Genomic DNA, 20,070 nt, shown 5'->3' on the forward strand with positions numbered 1-20,070 from the left:
TTATACGTATGTATTTTGTTTTTTACTGTAAAGCACCCTGTGATCCTCAGATGAAGGGCAGTATATAAATTTCATAAAATAATGTAATTCTGTGATCCCAAAGAATGACTGTATTTGTATAAAATCTGCCTTAGTAATGACAAGTAATTCTTCTTCCGGCAGAGCTGTTCTATTGGTTGGCATGCTGCAGAACAAAGCTCTGTTCAAAATCTAATTAGCCACATCACTGAATCTATCTTTAAGCTGCTATAGGATCAGACGTTTTCGGGCATGATACCGTCATTTTATGAGTTGTGAAATAGAGATCAACCAATGCAGCTTCTCATTACAAAACGGTAGCAATGGGAAACATTTCATGCATTGAATTTCTGCCTGTCATGTCACCATTAAAGACATGCAGTTTTTCATAGGCACATTTATTTATTATTGAATTTATATACTGCTCTATACCCACAGGTCTCAGGGCGGTTCACCTGTGTATTAGGATAGCCTTTCTTTAAAGTTCCTATCCTTAAGAGACACGGTACGTGAAATATGCATGCTCTTCATTGTATGTTTTTATATTGGAAGCCATTGCTCATAGTAGCTTTTATATAATCAAGCTGGCAATTTCAGATTATTTTAAACAGAGATGCTGCAGAAATTCAGCTTTTCTGGTCATGGAGAAAGGCTGGAAAATACATGGTACAAGGGCAGATGCAGCTTTGGTGCAAAATGGAAAATAAAGAGAGCTTGTGATACATTATTAAAGAAGCTTGGAGCTTATGTAAGGAACAAATTACGTAACCTATTTGATGAGTTGTAAAGACACAAAAGTCAAATGAAAATTCAGAACTTTTTAATTAAAAAAAACCCTGTGGGGGTACCTTCCAATTGCTACAGACCTAACTTCCCTCAAAACCCAACCTAAGTCACTAAAAAGCAAAAAAAAACCTGGAGCAAGTCTAACTGTTCCTTATTAATGGGGGGCACAGAGGGGAGAAAAGAGATACTTTCTACACTTTCATCAGCTGGGTGCATTTTATTCACATGGTGTGTATATATTACACCATGCACCATCAATGGGCTCAGTGTATAAAGCAAGCTTAAGATGCAATGTAACTTTACCCCTTTCCCTAAATAACATGCCTATTGCTTGTTTTTTTGCCTTTTACATAATCACATATTTCCCTCTGTTAGCATGCTGGTTCAAGGCAGCTCAAGCCACATCCTAAAATCCCCTAAACTGGTTTATGGGACTGGTGGTGTGTGTAGTCTTGTGCTGCTTGTTCCCAAGATCCTATTGCAAACTTAAGCCTTTAATCAAGACTAGACAGCCATAACTGAAACAAATTTTATTTTTTCATTGTTTACCTGCACCTCCCTACGGTGCTATATAAATTTTGATAATTTCTGAGACTTTCAGGTTAGGGTTACTTATTGAAAGGAGTAATCATTTAGGGCTTTGTCCTAAAGAAATTTAAGTGAAACTTTTATTAACTTAATACATTAGCAACCACAGCACTTTTTCACAACCAGCAGTCTGTCTTACTTTCATCTTTTAAACAAGCCAATTGTGTATATCAACTCCTCCTCTTATAGTCACATTTTCTGTGTATGTCATGCAAAGAATTAACTGACTGAATAGAGTTTTATTTTGTCCTGGTTCTTTGCCCATCATCATCATCATAGCCACAAATGAACACTTTTGGTAGTATTGATTCAGTTTCTAAACAGCAAGCATCCATGCTTGACTTTCAACCCAGGTTTAATGAACAAATGGGAGAAATAACATATATTATGTGACAGAGAAGCCATTGATAATAATCACTCCGCTCAGAATAGTATTTTTCAAGCAAAATATACCTATTTGGACATCTGGAGGGCTTACATTAACCTGCCTGCTTAACTTTAGATTGGTGGTTATTGTATCCTTAATGTGAGGTGGTGGTGGGGCTTTTATCATAATCCTAATCATTATTAAAATATAATAAAGAAAATAATATTTCTGCTTGTTAAATTTGCAAATAAAAACAATAAATAAAAAAGCATGTGCGGTTAACTTAAAATTTTGTTTTTTATTTGTGAACTGAATAGATGTTTATTCCCGAGCCATCAGTTTCTGCTTCTTCAGTTTCTTTTGAGAGATCTGGGGAGAAAACAAAAGAAATCAGTATCACTTGACCAAAAACATCCACTGAATGCTGAAACCAATTAGAAAAAGGAATTTACCACAGTATATTTTCCGTAACTCCAGAGATTATTGTAAGAAGTACTGCAATGTATTTATCTATTACCAAGCACAGCTCCAGGAAAAATTATCAGAAAGCAAATAACAGACTATTATTTCCATTGGCAAAACTCAGTATTTGGGGTAACTACTTATGCCAGAGAAAGCCAATAGCAAACACTGTGTCTTCCAGATGTTTTGAACTATAACTCCCATCATCAGACAATTCTCCATATTGGCTGGGGCTGATAGGAGCTGGGAGTCCAAAAAAATTGGAAGACATCAACATTGGCTACCTCTGACTTGACCATTAAAATTGAAGTCACTTCTATCATTCTATTTCCATTACAGACTTCATAATTATGTTCAAGTCCCACAGACAGGTAGACAACAAGTTAAACATAGAAGCTAAATTTAAGAGACTTACATGCTGTTTTTTGTTTCTGTGTTAAATCCTCCATAGCAGTTTACAATATTAGCCATTTACAATATTAGCAATCACTGTACAGACTTTCACAAAGTTTTGCTAACTACAAGAATTTTCTTTTGTAAATACTTGCAGAAAATAGTATTAAGCACATATTTGAAATAACTGACCTAATTACCATTGGAGTGCAACTCTAAAACACAAATTATACATCTGAACACATCTGAGTTAACATGTATAGGACAGCCCTGATCATTTCTTTAAAGTTTCCCCTCTTAAAATTACCTTGCCAAAATTAAAATCAAATTCTAGTTATTTTGGTGTCATTTTGGTTATCTGTACAGTTGAGTAGACATTTATTTATTTAAAAAGTTTCATACCTTCTTCTTTTGAGCAACTTCCTCTTCTGGCTTAGGGACAATTTGCTCCTTCTCTGTGAGGATCATCTCAATGTGGCAAGGAGAACTCATGTACGGGTTAATGCGACCATGAGCCCTGTAAGTTCGCCTGCGCATTTTGGGAGCTTTGTTAACCTGAATGTGCTCAATTACCAGAGAGTCTACATCCAGACCCTGCGGGTGGGGGGAATAAAAAGTTCTCATTACAACCCCATAACAAAATAGGTTTACCTAGTTCAAAGTGAATCACTAACTTTCCTAAACCACACCTGAAAAGTCAACTAGCAAGACCAGTAATTACAGTGGCTCAGAATCTCGTGTTTGTTTCATGGTTATTCCAAAGGTGTCCTAAGATAGTCATCACTGCCACCAAAGTCTGTTACATTACACTGTACCCAAGAACCCAATCTTTTGCCTTCAACAATCCTCCTGTAAATCCCAAGTCTCTTACCGAATACTACTTCAGATCCTCAATACCAACTCCACTGAACCAAAGGTGTGTTTTTGCTTTTCATAATTTGGATTACTACTAGAACTGATAAGGGACGCGAGTGGCGCTGTGGGTTAAACCACAGTCTAGGACTTGCTGATCAGAAGGTTGGCGGCTCGAATCCCCACGACGGGGTGAGCTCCCGTTGCTCGGTCCCTGCTCCTGCCAACCTAGCAGTTTGAAAGCACGTCAAAGTGCAAGTAGATAAATAGGTACCGCTCCAGTGGGAAGGTAAATGGCGTTTCCGTGCACTGCTCTGGTCATGCTGGCCACATGACCCGGAAGCTGTACGCTGGCTCCCTCGGCCAATAAAGCGAGATGAGCGTCGCAACTCCAGAGTCAGTCACGACTGGACCTGGTGGTCAGGGGTCCCTTTACCTTTACTAGAACTGAAACTTAACCCAACATGACAAGCTGCATGAAATTTTACCTTGAGCTCAGCATTGCTCTCAGCATTTTTAAGCATGTGCAGGAGGAACTCGGCACTCTTTTTTGGCCAACGCCCCTGTGTCCAGCCCCACTGCTTGGCCTGCAAGGTGAGAGTTCAGTATAAGTATACTTTTGAAGAAAAATGCTAAACGTGATTTGTTTTAGAGGCTGCTCAGAACCAAACATTCTTTTCACGGTTAATCCAAAGGTGTCCTAAGAAAGTCATCACAGCAACCACAGGCAAGCATAAGAGAATGTGAGTCTATCCAACAATTTGAAGGCACTCGTATGTAATTCCCCATAGGAAACCGAAAAATAAGGATTCAATAAACACAAAGTAATATATCGCATCCATTTCCCTAGAATTTTCGTTTCTGCCCCCACAAAGGACTTGCATAGTGACTGTTAGCAATCAAGTTACTGTGAAATTGATCTACTGCTGAGAGAAGCATTATTGGTACCCAACTGACAGCAGAGGGACAATGTAGCTCCTGTGTACCAAGTACAGAACATGCTTTCTGGTCATTAAGGTGCTGCTTTCAACCTTTAAAGCCCTTCACGGCCTAGGACCTTCGTACCTACGGGACCGCCTCTCCCGGTATGCCCCGCGGAGAGCCTCAAGGTCCATAAATAGCAACACCCTAGTGGTCCCGGGCCCTAAGGAAGTTAGATTAGCTTCAACCAGAGCCAGGGCCTTTTTAACTCTGGCTCCGGCCTGGTGGAACGCTCTGCCTCATGAGACCAGGCCCCTGCAGGATCTGATTTGTTCCACCTGGCCTTTGGCTTGGAGCCAATTTGATTCCCTCCCTCTCTTTCTTTTTTCTTTTCCTTCTCCTCCTGTGAGGAGGCTACATTTTAATGTTTCAATATTTTAATGTTGTATTTTAATTTTGTTTTAAAGTTGTAATCATTCAACTTGTTTTTATTATTGCTTGCAAGCCGCTCTGAGCCCGGCCTTGGCTGGGGAGGGCGGGGTATAAATAAAAAATTATTATTATTATTATTGACAAATTTCTTCGCAGCTCATTGTGGCTTCAATTTTTAACACATTATCTTCCCCACGCATGTTCATCAATATTCACCAGCCTTCATGTTCCAAGATATTCTTTGTACAACAGATACCCTCAAACACTACTGAATGAAATTACTGCCTTTCAAAAAAGTTTTCCTCAAATTGCTAACAGTTTTCTCCAAATCCATCCATACCTGGGCACATCTGCCAACGCCACCATTGTAACGACGGAAGGGAACACACTGCTTCTTTAGGGTCACATCCTTCAAGTACTTGGTAGCTTTCCGGATGTGCATACCCTTGATAGCCTGGGCAGTCTCACGCGTGTTCTAAAGGGGTGAAATGATAATTGCATTATTGGCTATTTTCCCATTAGTTATCTAGGCTATAACTATGGTGCCATTTACTATAATAAGAGTCTACGCTTGTATAGTAACTGTAGCTTAACTAGGGAAGTAACTGCTCAGAGCCACTTAGATGTTTTCATTATGAATCCAAAGGTGTCCTAAGTTGGTCATCACTGCAGCTACATTCATTTCACCACCCCTGAAACATACATCAATCCCCTTTGATGGTATCAGAATTTCGTACTAATTGTTCAGATGTTCTTAACAGGCCATCTGATCAAGACAATATTTATTTAAAAGAGCTATCTGGATATTATTTATGACATTATATATCATGGAAAATTCATTTGCTGGGGGGGGGGGTGTTACAGAACTCCATAAAAAAATTCTAATGTAACATCATGCTCTCCTCTTTGCAAGATTCGACATTACAGAAAGCTGACAAAAGTGAACTGCCTTCTACCTACTGACCAAGGCAATGCAAGACAGAGTCTATACCAAGTGTAATCTCTTCCTTCTTCTGGTATGTATTATATAATCTTGTACTACCTTGTTGTTGTTTCAGGATTTATTAACGCTTTACTGTTGCGTTTAAAACTCAGTTAAAAATCAGAGAGAGATTTGACTAGCCTTGGCAGCCAACCCCAAAATTGTAGTCACTAGGACCCTACGCCTATTATTCCCCTGTTCCTCACCAGTTTGGAACCAGGAAGGGTGGCTTGCTAGTTTGAGTACCTAGGCAACACAGTAGCCAGGACAGTCCCCATTACCACCAATTCTTGAAAGAGGGATGTTAGGTAGAGAATGACAAATTTCACATACCTTAAAGTGAACACGAAGGTTGGACCCCCTTGACTTGCATGCTGTGGGGAGAAGGGATAAAAAAAATGATAATTCTGAAAGTTTTGGTAATCACTAAAGTATGAGGCACATGCTATAGGAAAAATACTTACATTTTGTGGGGTTCTCCGGATCAAGTGAGTAGCGGACCATTTTCAGAGGTTACCTAGAGGGGGGGAAATAAAGTTATCTTTCAGTAATGTAGCCATAAATTACACACTCTCTCCAAATTGCTAGTTAGAAAAAAGCTGCTCAGAGAGATGTGAGTATTTTCATTATTTAATCCAAAGGTGTCCTAAGATAGTCATCAGTGCAGCTTCCATTTTTACAACAATATTTTCAAACTATGTACCACTTAACCACCTTTCTGAAATACATACACATTCAAGGTTCATTCCCCGCTATTTGCCACCCTATAGTGTAATTAAAGTAAGATAATGTGCTATTAGAAGGTAATGAGATACTATTGCACCGTAAGAGTGATTGTGCCCCATTTCAAGTACATACGTAACAAATGCACAATCCTACTATAAAGCACAACACTTGATGGCTTGCAACCCTTTCTCCTGGTACCACAAATAATAACCCTCCCCTGCCTTCCTCCAGCACCAAAAGCAGCGACAAATTACACATAAATATTCCTGGACTGCACTGCAAAAGGCCCTGCTGCATTTCAGAAGCCCACAGTACCACCCCTTCAAAAACATGCCCATCCGTATTTGAAACAACCATGCGGCCTCCCAGGCATGCCAAACCCACGGGTGGGGGGAAGCTGGCAAAGAAGAGAATCCCAACTTTCATTTCACTTTTAATTTGTATATTGCCTTTCTACGTTACTATACTCAAGGCAGTTTACAAGCTGAAGAAACAGCAAAGTCTACAGCTGAATCCACACACCTTATACCAATCCAATCCAACAAAAGCCATAATAAGAACATAACGTTAAACAACTTGCATAATATAAAGTTGTATTCAATAACCCATTGGAAAACAACAGTACACAATAAAATTAAGCACCAGCAATTAATAAAGCAAAAAGTCACCCGTAGCAATTACAATAAGTACTAAGCTATAATCAATACAAAAATAACAAGTCACAATGCACCAAAAGCCGCAGTGCATACAAGACCATGAAAAAAAAATCAAATTGAGAAACAAAGGCACACAACTGATTTAATTCTTATTTTTTAAATCCCTGAGTTTATCTTGCTTTCCCACTTAACCCACCCAAGGATGAGCCGAAAATACGAGGCCTACCTGCAGAAAACCTATATAACTGATTCCCTCCCCATCTCTTTCTCCCACGGCTCATTTGCATTTCCAAAAGCAAGGCTTCCACATCCGGGGTTTTCAGAATCCCCAGTCGCTTGCAGAGGCCATTTCCCCCCCCTACCCCGGACTTCTCCGGGCGCCCGAATTTCAATCTTCCCCGCCCCAAAGAACGGAAATACCGTGGCGGGCGAACAGCTATTCGCCTCCCTTCTCCATCTAAGGAGGGTTTCTAGGGGCCCGGGCCGGGATGGAGGCCCGCGGCGGCGGATACCAGCCCAGGCCCAAAGCAGCCGCCATCAGACCCACCTTACAGCCACAGCTACCGCCGGGGAAAAGGAAGGGCGAAGTATTCTGGGAAGCCTTCGTGCTACTTCCGGGTCTCGCGAGAAGACGCCACAAACGCGAGTTCCCCAGTAAGGGAGCGGGAAGGAATTGCACAGCCGGGCGTGAAACGAAGAAGGCGCCCAGGCACCGTTCATAAAGTCCTATAGAACAGATAAAACGGAGAGAGAGCGAGAAAAATATAAATATTTTGATATCTATACTCTGCGAAAAAATCCAACTCAAAGGTGCATACAAATCAAAATATAATCAAACCATTCAGTTTAAAAAATTCTTAACATTCAGTTAAAAATAACCAAACATCAATGATAGGCGTCTATATGCTAGGAAAAGCTTTTTTTCAAATCACTTATGCTGAACAATATTAGCATAAATGCCATGGCGCTGATATTTTAGTCCAATGCAAATTCAGCCCTATCAGATCATTGAGGCCTGTTTCCAAATAGCGTCAGTTTTTAACTGTCTCTTCATATCCGATTTCCAATTTTAACACCTTTCTCTTCTTGGAATAGAATATTCTTCTGGCGACACCAAGGCTGAAATTTTGTTTTTCCTCAGACTTTCTGTGTCTTTGGTAGCACCACACATTCTATACGTAATGCCTTTCCTGACAGAAGTCAATCATGCCATCTCCCCCAAGTAAAAACCATGCTCAAGGCAGCTTAAAATATAATTAAACCTTGCTTTTCCTTTTCCCTCCTTCCATGACCTCTCCTTGCCACATGGAGATGTAGCCATGATGAGGGAAAGTTTCACCTGTTAAATTTCTGTGTGTCCACATACCAGTTAAAGGTTTAGAAATCCTGCCATTTAAAAGCAAGACAGACCCAGTATCGGTGGATTTCTTTTATTCTGTAAAGTGTGCTAGCACAGGTGCTCAAGCAATTAACCAGCATTAATGACGGACTTACTTACATTTAAAAAATTCTATTCTGCCTTTCCTCCAGAATTGGCTTTGGGTGTGGCTTCTTATTTATTTGAAACAAATTTAAACAATGCAAAAACCCAAGGCATGCACTGGTACCCCTGAAATCTCTCACCGTTCAGAGATTGGGGTGCACATAACAATAGTTTTCTAGATAAGAAGCAATTAAGCAATGCAGCACAAGTTAAAAAAAAAAAATCAAGCAAAGCCAAGCCACCAGGTGGAGCTGTTTGCTATTGTCTTGACAGCTTGACGAAAATCAGCATAATTTAGATGCAGAAACAGAAGTTATCTGTCTCTTCCACATCACTCTTTCTTTTCCATACTGAAGAAGGCAAAGTGAAAATAAATTTAATGATGCTCCTCCGAAACCTTGCACTTGATTAACGTGTGATTACTTTTTGCTTATTTCTAGAATAAATAGCTAACAGCCTAAGATGGTCAGAATCCATAGAGCTTCAATTGATGAAACCAAAAGCTTGCATTATACACAGCCCGTTCTCCCAGACTTCTGTTTTTGGGAACATAGATCCCGGGATCCAGTAATTAATCTGGCTGGTCTGCGACTCACTAAACTGACCACTACTAGAGCCCTGACATGGCTCAATGGGCTAACTGATTGGGAAGGCTCTGGGAATTTCACCTTTATCTCCCCGCAGGGAAATAGTGTGGTGGATTATATTCTGATACCCACTAAAATGATGCCCTAAGTGGCTGAGTTTTACATCGGTGATCCTATGCTCAGTGACCATATCCCTCTGCATTGTAAATTTGTCTTTCCATCGAGGAAGACAGAACAGTCAATTAATTCCCCTCAGGAATCGAGTTAACAAGCATACACTATCTCTTTTCCAAAGCTTGGTGAGTTCTGATCGTGTGATCCATTTGTTCTCAGTAGAGAAAGGTGAACTTTCCCCTGCTGTTGGAGCCACTCGGTTTGAGGAATTTATTGATATTTTAATAACAGAACTGTCCGATTTGCACCCATTTAGGCCACCTAAGATGAGAAGGATTGGCGATTGGACTGACAAAGAAACCATAGCAATTAAAACTGAGGTTAGGAGAGTCTATCAAGAGTTCAGAGAGACGGGCAGCTCTCGACTGCCTGACATTTACTTCTCCAGATCCTGACAACTCAGGGAAACTATCCAGCTCAGCCGGACAAGATATAATCAGGCATGCTGCCATACACTACTTTCAGCCATCCTAACGAAAGATCATAAGAAATTTTGGAAGGCTGTAGCAGACTCCCCACAGACACAGGATGATTCGTTGACACTGAGGGCTTTCTTCTCTCCCTGCTACTCTTTTCAAGCCAACAAATAAACATACAAAAGCGGGAACTCTCAGGATCCTTGTGGAATCTATGCAGCCCTGTTTCTCCCAGCCCTGAAGCCCTACAATTATACAATTTAGAACAGATCGGACCTTGTACACCCCCTGCTGGAGCTTTATTTCACATGCTTCTAAAGTTAATTTTCAGCAGTTTGGAAGATTTTGTGTCCGTGACAGACAGGCAAGATCTCACGCGGTGGTTGTTGTTTGTATTTGAACTATTTTGAAAGCTGTATGCACTTTTCCCTTTTGGTTTTTCAGGTGTGATTACATACTAACAAAAACCTTAAAAAATGTTTTTGTGTTATAAAATTTGCTATTTTCCGTCCTTTCTTCAACTCTTACCAGAGCATATGAGAGCCTGCCCAGCTTCTTAACTGCCCTTTTACTATATCAAGAGACTTTGTGGAGGGGATAGCTGTTTCTCCCAGGAACTGAGCTCCAGAGTTCATGAACTTGGGTTAATAGGTTATTTGATTTCAGCTTAAGAAACTCACACGGTTTTCCCATTATGAACTCAGTCTTCCCATCGCTTATGCATAGTAAAATACAGTTAAGTCGTTAGGTTCAGGATTACAACCTTAACAAGTGGATTTCCATCATTTTGTTATTATTCTTCCTGTAATAATAATAATACTCATCCGGCCATTCCACGTACTTCCTTTTGACCCCCACTTGTCAAGTATCTCAATCCCTGGAGAGAGACTGCAATTATTCTGCTAGTGAAATTGAACTTCACTGACTTCAGTAGGGGGTCAATTGACGCAAAGGCATTTCTGAACAACATAGCCTTGAGGTCCTGCGAAAATAATGTTTGGCAATACACCTATGTGTTAGCTAACACAAGTTAATTATCAATCACTCTAAATACTAACAGAGTGTGTATGTTTTTCTTAATAGAATCATAGTACAGTAGAGTTGGAAGGGACCCTGAGGGTCATCTAGTCCAACCCCCTGCAATGCAGGAATCTCAGCTAAAGCATCCTTCACCCTTTAAAGCCCTTCACGGCCTAGGACCCTCGTACCTACGGGACCGCCTCTCCTGGTATGCCCCACGGAGAGCCTCAAGGTCCATAAATAGCAACACCCTAGTGGTCCCAGGCCCTAAGGAAGTTAGATTGGCCTCAACCAGAGCCAGGGCCTTTTCAACTCTGGCCCCGGCCTGGTGGAACGCCCTGCCTCATGAGACCAGGGCCCTGCAGGATCTGATTTCTTTCCGCAGGGCCTGTAAGACAGAGTTGTTCCGCCTGGCCTTTGGCTTGGAGCCAATTTGATTCCCTCCCTCCCTCTCTTTCTTTTTTCTTTTCCTTCTCCTCCTGCGATGAGGCTACATTTTAATATTTTAATGTTCCATTATTTTAATGTTGTATTTTATTTTTGTTTTTAAGTTGTAATCATTCATCTTGTTTTTATTATTGCTTGTAAGCCGCTCTGAGCCCGGCCTTGGCTGGGGAGGGCAGGGTATAAATAAAAAATTATTATTATTATTATTATTATTATTATTATTATTATTATCCAAGACAGATGGCCATCCAACCTCTGCTTTAAAAACTCCAAGGAAGGAGAGTTCACCATTGTCAAGCAGATCCTACCAGCAGCCTATGCTCCATAGTCAGCATGGAAATAATTTTCATTAATTTCAATAGGTCTACTATGATAATGACTAATGTTGGATACAGCCCATACCCACTTTTGACTTTCAGGCATCTCCTAAAGACTTATTATTATTATTATTAATGGCAACAGGTCCATGTAGTTGTTCAAAAAATTGTTAGTAGCCAGTCATTTTAATTATTGTTCTGTAAAAAGACCCTGATGTTGGGAAAGATGGAGGGCACAAGGAGAAGGGCACGACAGAGGACGAGATGGTTGGACAGTGTTCTCGAAGCTATCAGCATGAGTTTGACCAAACTGCGGGAGGCAGTGGAAGCCAGGAGTGCCTGGTGTGCTGTGGTCCACGGGGTCACGAAGAGTTGGACACGACTAAACGACTAAACAACAACAACAACATTTCTTTTAAAGATTTTTTGTTGCTGTTGCTGCTGTACACCAGCCTGATGTTTGCAAGAGGGCAGTATACAAATAGTTCCATAAGTTAAATAAATATGCAACAGCGGCTTTCACATTTTCAAGTCTCATAAAAACTTTGTCCAAAGTCCATGGATAACAGCATGGTCTTTACAGCAAAGGTGGAGAAGCTGGAAACCTTGAGCAAATACTCGTGCAGGCACACCCTCCAAACGCTTTTGCACAAGTCAGCTTTAAGGCTTCTGCCAATAAAAACATTGGGAGCTTTCAATACTTAAAGTTCCCATTTCCTAGAAACCCACTGAACATGCCTTTTAAACTTACAGCACGGTATAATGTTTTCTACTGCACACAAGGCTAGCCTCAGTGCAGCCCTTTGTGGTTGCATAAGCAGCAGGGAAATGCGTAGCAAAAGCAAAGTATGAGCTCAGCAGCTTCCCTAAAGACCGATATTCCAACAAACTTTGTCTAGAGATCTTATCCTCGTGATTGTCTGGTTCCCACCCACTTGCACACGCCCTAGATTCCAGGGCTCAGAATAACATCAGAAATATTCCTCGCTTGGCTAATTTGCAGGAATATGATCCTGCAAAATGCTTCAGTAGGTGCAATATGGGACCAAATGTCGTTATTATTATTATTATTATTATTATTATTATTATTATTATTATTATTTCCATCATCATCTAGGCTTGCTAGCTGCTTTCCCCCCAAAGGTCTCCAAGTGACTTACAACACATAAAAAATGCAAATATTCATATGAACAAATACATACTATAAAACCACAACAAACAGTAGGTAGGGGATGAGGCCATTTATTAGATATCCTGGTCTCAAGCTGTACAGGGCTTTGCACCAACGCTAGCACCTTGATCAGTGAATGCTCAGTTCAGCAACCCAGCATTTATTTCCAAATTTTAGGCTTGGTTTCTTGAGTGCAAGGGGTTTTAATGGATGTTTCTGTTCAAGCCATTGTTTCAACGATATATACACATGATATTTTGTGATGGCCAACTGAACAAATGTTTTTATACAGTGCAATCTTGTAAGAAGCAAATTCCATTGAGGCTGACTCCCTGGAAAGTGGGTACACAGAATTGCAGCCTTCTAGAAAGGTGGCTGTGTGAAGATTTGCCCATTGGTGGTTATTTAATATTAGGGATGTTGGACCAAAACTGTCAACCGTCCCTTATTTGGCGGGAAACTCCCTTATCCCAGCGCCGTTTCCCGCTGCTGTCCCAGATTGATGATGCCCCTTAAATTTCCCAGGTTTCAAAGGAAGCAGCTCCTCTCCCTCCCTCCCTGCTGGCCAGGAAGGAGGGAGGCTCCAACTGTGTTGCTTGGCTGCGTTGCTCACCCAATAAGGAGTCTAAGAACTTGTGCCGATCAAATCAGCCGCGTTGCTTGGGGACTCGCCTTTGCTCAGCGCTTCCCAGCGGAGAGGTGACAGTGGTTTTCCTTGCTGCATCCACTTTGCCGGGTTGCTGCGCTGTGGGAACCACCGCTTGAGGCTTCGTTTGGCTGCTGGTTGACTAAAATCCCTTATTTTGGCTGCTGATCCCTTATTTTCAAGGCTGCTGGTCCCTTATTTTCAAATCTGTAAGTTGACAGCTATGTGTTGGACTGACCCAGATGGACAGACCATTAGGAATGTAAGAGGGTGGAATCAGGGCAGGAGAGGGTTCCTTTCTCATGCGGCACTTTAAAATTGGAAGGAATTCAAAATGTTGTGAGTAAGCAAGAGAGAGACGAATGACATAGGGGGTCATAGTAGCCAACTCCTAGGGGCTGTAGGGGCTTTGGCCTCCACAATAAAATATCTGAGGGGGCTGGGTCCCCCAAAAGTTTATGGGCATTCCCATTCAAATGGTGCGTGCACACGGTGTCATGTGGTGTTGTGGGGCAGGGCTTACCTGGGCCCCCACAATATTTTATTCAAGTTGGCACTCCTGCAGGGGCTGTTTCTAGGCAACCTGATTATTGAGTATTAGTTCTGATTATTGAGTATTAGAGTATTAGTTTGCAGGGAATTAGACAGCATTGGCTACTTAACGAGAATTCATTCTGATTTGTTTGTGGAGATATTCGATAGTGTTGCGTCAAAGCAAATATGATCCCATGCTTCCCAATGGATTTTCCATTTCACTTTCCTGTTTGCAAAAATGTTTGATCTTTAGGGGAAGCAGGTGTGCTGGACCAGACCTCCCAATCAACTATAACTGCACAAACTGAACTTGCTGGTAGGTGAATGAATCCTACCTGAAAATAACAATAGTTTATAAGCGTCTGAGCATTTACAAAAACCACTCTCCCTAAGGTAAGGATCACAGCTGGCCAGCAATTTGGATTCAGGGCCTACTTGGTGACAAAATAACATTTACCCAACAATGGAAGCAATTTCTGAGGTGATACCATTTAAACCAGTCTTCCTCAGCCTGGTGACGTCCAACTGTTGTGGACAACTTCCATCAGCCCCAAATAGACCTCTTTTAAAACCAGCCAGCCAGCACCCTGATGGAAGCAGAAGACCAGAACATTTTTTGGGCACGGGGTTGGTGAAAGCTGTTCTAAATTCTATAAAATGACTGTGCATAATAATAACCGCTTGGGTAGTTGCTTCTCAAAAGGGTATTGTAATGAGAGGGAACTTGGGAAGTTAATTTTGCTTCTCATATTATGCATGTATATGCTTGTCCAACGCCACGGGATTCAATGTCTATAGTGAGATTTGAACCAGGGATTTTCCAGCTTAGCCGCTATACATCAGCTGCATATTAATTCCATAGATCTCTGCTACAGTGGTACCTCGGGTTAAGAACTTAATTCGTTCTGGAGGTCCGTTCTTAACCTGAAACTGTTCTTAACCTGAGGTACCACTTTAGCTAATGGGGACTCCTGCCGTGGCCGCGGCGCAATTTCTGTTCTCATCCTGAAGCAAAGTTCTTAACCCAAGGTACTATTTCTGGGTTAGCAGAGTCTGTAACCTGAAGCGTCTGTAACCTGAAGCATCTGTAACCCGAGGTACCACTGTACTTGCAAACAAATGTTATAAGGTGTGCATCTAAACCCACATGCATGTTCAGCACTCACATGCATTCCTACACATACTCCCAAGTGGTTTAGGATATTTTGCTAGAGTGATGTGCATCTGCTATGAATGTGTTTACCTTTAACCACGAAGTACATTCAGCAGTGAGGGGACGCTGGTGGCGCTGTGGGTTAAACCACAGAGCCTAGGGCTTGCCGATCAGAAGGTTGGTGGTTCGAATCCCCGCGACGGGGTGAGCTCCCGTTGCTCGGTCCCTGCCCCTGCCAACCTATCAGTTCGAAAGCACGTCAAAGTGCAAGTAGATAAATAGGTACTGCTCTGGCGGGAAGGTAAACGGCATTTCCGTGCGCTGCTCTGGTTCGCCAGAAGCAGCTTAGTCATGCTGGCCACACAACCCGGAAGCTGTACGTCGGCTCCCTCAGCCAATAAAGTGAGATGAACGCCGCAACCCCAGAGTCGGCCACAACTGGACCTAATGGTCAGGGGTCCCTTTACCTTTACATTCACCAGTGGAGTAAAGGAAGATTGATGTACCACTAGAAAAGAAAGTGACAGGATATATGGATGCCACACCCTTCTCCCGCATTTGATCTTGCTGCACACATTGACATTCTGTGGCTCATCACATGGGGCAGTCACATCCAGAACCAATGCTCCCAGTCCTAGGCCCATAAACTCCTGACACCAACCACTAAAGGGAGAGAGGCGCTCAGCTCCCCCTGCCCTTTTCTCTTGCACCTCAAGTGGTAGCAAGCTCTGCAAATACCTCATTTGCAATTTATCTGTTCCCTGCTTTTCTCCAATACTCTTTCAGTGTGTGGAAGCATACAGTAGTGAGCACCCCCCCCAAAAAAAACACACCCGACAGTTTTGAGAAAGGAGACTGGCTGCTTTCTCGCCGCAAGTAAACAGTAGGCAACTGGCATGCCGCTGAAAGCAACAAATCAGCCCACCTTTTGGCCGACACATGAAAAAAAGGATGTGGGAGTTAATGTGGTAATGGTGAGGACAAGGCCGGTCCAACACATTCTGCTGCCTGAGGCGAAGGACAAAATGTCACAGGGTAGTTATAAAGGTGGAAGGCAAGGTGCATGGCACACAGCTCTCCTCTCCAGCAGAAGAGTATGGCCAGGGAGTTCAGGAGGAAGAGCTGAGGGGCACCACGGCCTCCCAGCATATGCCACCTGAGGCAGTCGCCTCACTCTGCCTAATGGAAGGACTGGCCCTCGGTGAGGAAATGTCCCTGCTTGCTGTTATCTATCAGGTTGGCCAATGGGAGGAATGCCTACTGGGAAGCGCAGCTTTATAAACATAGCAGAAGGGGCTGATCCTCTCTGAGGCTGGTTTACCTTAGCAACCAGAAGCTCCTGTTCCCTGGAAGGAGTCCAACTCAAAGGGTTCTACGGAGATGCCTGGAGCCAGGTACACAAAGGCATCCCTTCAGGCTTGCGGCCACATTAATGGGAATTAACATTTCCCAGGAATGCAAAGATTTGGTCTCGGCAAACCAATGAGACTGACAAAGTTGCACGGAAGCGATGGGAACATGCAAACTGGCACCCAAGGATTTAGCTGTGGCCACCGCAGGGAGGCTGGTTTCTTCTCCCAGCACACAAACAATTGCAAAATGCCCAGCTGCAATTGGAGGCATTAACTGAAGGATTGCAGGCTGCAGATCCAGGCAGGTAGCTCAGCTGGTTAGAGCGTGGTGCTGATAATGCCAAGGTCACAGGTTCTATTCTGTGTATAGAAAAGACTCTATAATACATACCACATTTTTCGCTCCATAAGATGCACCTAGTTTTTAGAGGAGGAAAACAAGAAAAATATTCTGAATGAAACAGTGGATGTATGATTTTTGTGGTTCTTGCTGTGGCCACAGACATGATATGTGATTTGATGGTGAGTTTGGGGTAGCCCAATGCAAAAATCCTGAGAATCCATGTGGATCCATGCTTTGTAACCATATTTTTGTGCCATTGCGGCCCCACGCAACAGTGGGTGTGTGATTTTTTGGGTGCAGGCTGTAGCCATGGACATTTTATGTGATCTGATGGTGAATTTGGGGTGACCCAATGCAACAATCCTGAGGATCCATGGGCTTTTACCTCCTCCCTCCCAGGCAGCCTCCTTTATCTCTAGCATCCCTTATCTCCCTCCGATCGCTTGCCAATCAGCTGCTCAGTGGCTTAGTTTCAACACCCCCTTCCCTCTTTCTAAAAAAAAAAAAAGGACAATCTGCTTTTTGCCCCTGGGCAATTTGGCTCCAGGGACCATGCATTTGCTCTATAAGATGCACAGACATTTCCCCTTACTTTTTAGGAGGAAAAAAGTGTGTCTTATGGAGTGAAAAATACAGTAATTTGCATTGACCAGAGGGCCCCTCCATGGCCAAGAGCAATTTAGTTGCTCATCTAGACCAGTGTTTCCCAAATTTGGGTCTCTAGCTGATGTTGGACTCCAGCTCTCATCGGCCCCAACCAGCATGGCCAATGGGGAGGGATGCTGGGAATTGTAGTTCTGAAACATATGGAGGGCCATAGGTTCACAGCCCCTAATCTAGCTGTGTCTTATTTTCCTTGGTCATTGTGTCCCACCATTGCCAAGGAGTTTGCATCCAAAATGGGCTGCATAAGAAAAGAGGGTCTGGGGAGAAGGGTTGTGGGTCAGTGATAGATCTCCTGCTTTGCATGGCGTCTCCAGGTAGGGCTTGGAAAGAGCCTTGCCCAAAGCCCTAGAGATCTGCTGCCACCAGAGAAAACACTACTACTGCGCGAGACAGACCAGTAGTCAGAACTCTGTATCAAACAGCTTCCTGTGAAAGTAGTAGGCACAATTTAGAAAACCCTCTAGGCCCAAACAAATGTTTTTTGCAGTGATAAAAAAAGGCTAATGCTATTCTAGGCTGCATCAACAAAAGTATAGTGTCCAGATCAAAGGAAACGATAGTACAGTGGTACCTCGGGTTAAGTACTTAATTCGTTCTGGAGGTCCGTACTTAACCTGAAACTGTTCTTAACCTGAAGCACCACTTTAGCTAATGGGGCCTCCTGCTGCCGCTGCACCGCTGGAGCACGATTTCTGTTCTCATCCTGAACCAAAGTTCTTAACCCGAAGTACTATTTCTGGGTTAGCGGAGGCTGTAACCTGAAGCATATGTAACCTGAGGTACCACTGTACCATTCTATTCTGCCTTGGTCAGACTACACCTGGAGTCCTGTGTCCAATTCTGGGCACCACAGTTTAATAAGGATGTTGACAAGCTGGAACCTGAGCAGAGGATGGCAACCGAGATGATCTAGGCCAGGGTCTGGAAACCAAGCCTGATGAGAAATGGTTGAAGGAGCGTGGTATCTTTAACCTGGAAGAGAGGAGACTGAGAGGCCTTTGATAGCCATCTTCAAATATCTCAAGGTTTATCACATGGGTAGGCAAACTAAGGCCCAGGGGCCGGATTTGGACCAATCCCCGTCTAAATCCAGCGGTTGGTCCGGGAATCGGTGTGTTTTTACATGAGTCGAATGTGTGTTTTTATTTAAAATACATCTCGGGGTTATTTGTGGGGCCTGCCTGGTGTTTTTACATGAGTAGAATGTGACCTTTTATTTTAAATGCATCTCTGGGTTATTTGTGGGGCATAGGAATTTGTTCATTTTTTTTCAAAATATAGTCCGGTCCCCGACAAGGTCTGAGGGACGGTGGACTGGCCCCCTGCTGAAAAAGTTTGCTGACCCCCTGGTTTATCACATGCAAGCAGGAACAAGCTTGTTTTCTCCTGCTCTGGAGGCTAGGACTCGAAGCACTGGCTTCAAGTTACATGAAAGGAGATTCAGACTAAATATCGGGGGGGGGGGGGAGGAATTCTGATAGTAAAGAGGCGTTTGACAGTGGAATGGACTTCCTCAGGATGTTGTGGAATCTCCTTCCTTAGAAGCTTCTAAGAAGAAGTTGGGTGGCCTCCTGTCATGGATGCTTTAGTTGAGATTCCTGCATTGCCAGGGGTTGGACTAGATGACCCTAGGGGTCCCCAGGGTGATTCTAAGTTCATCTTGCACCCAGCGAAAACAATTTTTTTTTATTTGTATGAAAGTAATTATTTGTTCTCCTTCACGGATCACTGCCTTGCCGTGGCGAAGGGGCTTGAATAACTCAGAGAAGCTATGAGCTATGCCATGCAGGGCCACCAAGATGGACAGGTCATAGTGGAGAGGTTCGTATAGTTAAAGCTATGGTTTTTCCAGTAGTGATGTATGGAAGTGAGAGCTGGACCATAAGGAAGGCTGATCGCCGAAGAATGGATGTTTTTGAATTATGGTGCTGGAGGAGACTCTTGAGAGTCCCATGGACTGCAAGAAGATCAAACCTATCCATTCTGAAGGAAATCAGCCCTGAGTGCTCACTGGAAGGACAGATCCTGAAGCTGAGGCTCCAATATTTTCACCACCTCATGAGAAGAGAAGACTCCCTGGAAAAGACCCTGATGTTGGGAAAGATGGAGGGCCCAAGGCGAAGGGGACGGCAGAGGACGAGATGGCTGGACAGTGTTCTTGAAGCTACCAGCATGAGTTTGACCGAACTGCGGGAGGCAGTGGAAGACAGGAGTGCCTGGCGTGCTCTGGTCCATGGAGTCACGAAGAGTCGGACACAACTAAACGACTAAACAACAACAACAATTATTTGTTCTCCAAAGGCAACCCTTGTCATTTCAACCTGGCAGTACATTGTGGTTGTCACCTCCCTCCTTCCCACACCTGTCTGGCAGGCTTCTTGTGTCACAGCAGTTGCGCCACAAGCAAGGGCTGAACAAGCGCTATGTCTCCACGCTGGAGGAAACAGCACCTGTTGGGTTTCTGCTTCTGGCACTGCCATTGTGGCTTTTTCTTTAATGCCTTTGCTCACAGCCTCTATTTGCTTTCGAGCCTGCGTCTTTGTTGTCCTTTTTGGGACCCCAGCTTTATGTGCACTGG

At 43.1% G+C, this 20,070-nt stretch overlaps 2 protein-coding genes across 3 annotated transcripts in view; one reads left to right on the forward strand and one right to left on the reverse strand.

Moving 5' to 3' along the window:
* The window catches only part of LOC310744435 (uncharacterized protein), a 399,988-nt gene that overhangs the window by 120,770 nt on the left and 259,148 nt on the right, over positions 1-20,070 (forward strand). The window lies entirely within an intron of this gene.
* On the reverse strand, positions 2,038-7,829 carry RPL17 (ribosomal protein L17). 2 transcript variants are annotated; one of them, XM_083577297.1, is made up of 7 exons: positions 7,731-7,829; positions 6,266-6,318; positions 6,135-6,175; positions 5,160-5,294; positions 3,955-4,053; positions 3,017-3,208; positions 2,038-2,128 (listed from the first exon to the last, which is right to left on the reverse strand). In XM_083577297.1, exons 2-7 carry the CDS (start codon positions 6,303-6,305, stop codon positions 2,081-2,083), a joined length of 555 nt encoding a protein of 184 aa, XP_083433423.1. In that variant the 5' UTR covers positions 6,306-6,318; positions 7,731-7,829; the 3' UTR covers positions 2,038-2,080. The 2 variants fall into 2 exon arrangements, with proteins under 2 accessions (XP_083433423.1, XP_083433424.1); XM_083577298.1 differs by having other exon boundaries at positions 7,604-7,739.

Source organism: Podarcis filfolensis, assembly GCF_964270895.1.
Source record: "Podarcis filfolensis genome assembly, chromosome: 11".
Taxonomy (NCBI): domain Eukaryota; kingdom Metazoa; phylum Chordata; class Lepidosauria; order Squamata; family Lacertidae; genus Podarcis; species Podarcis filfolensis.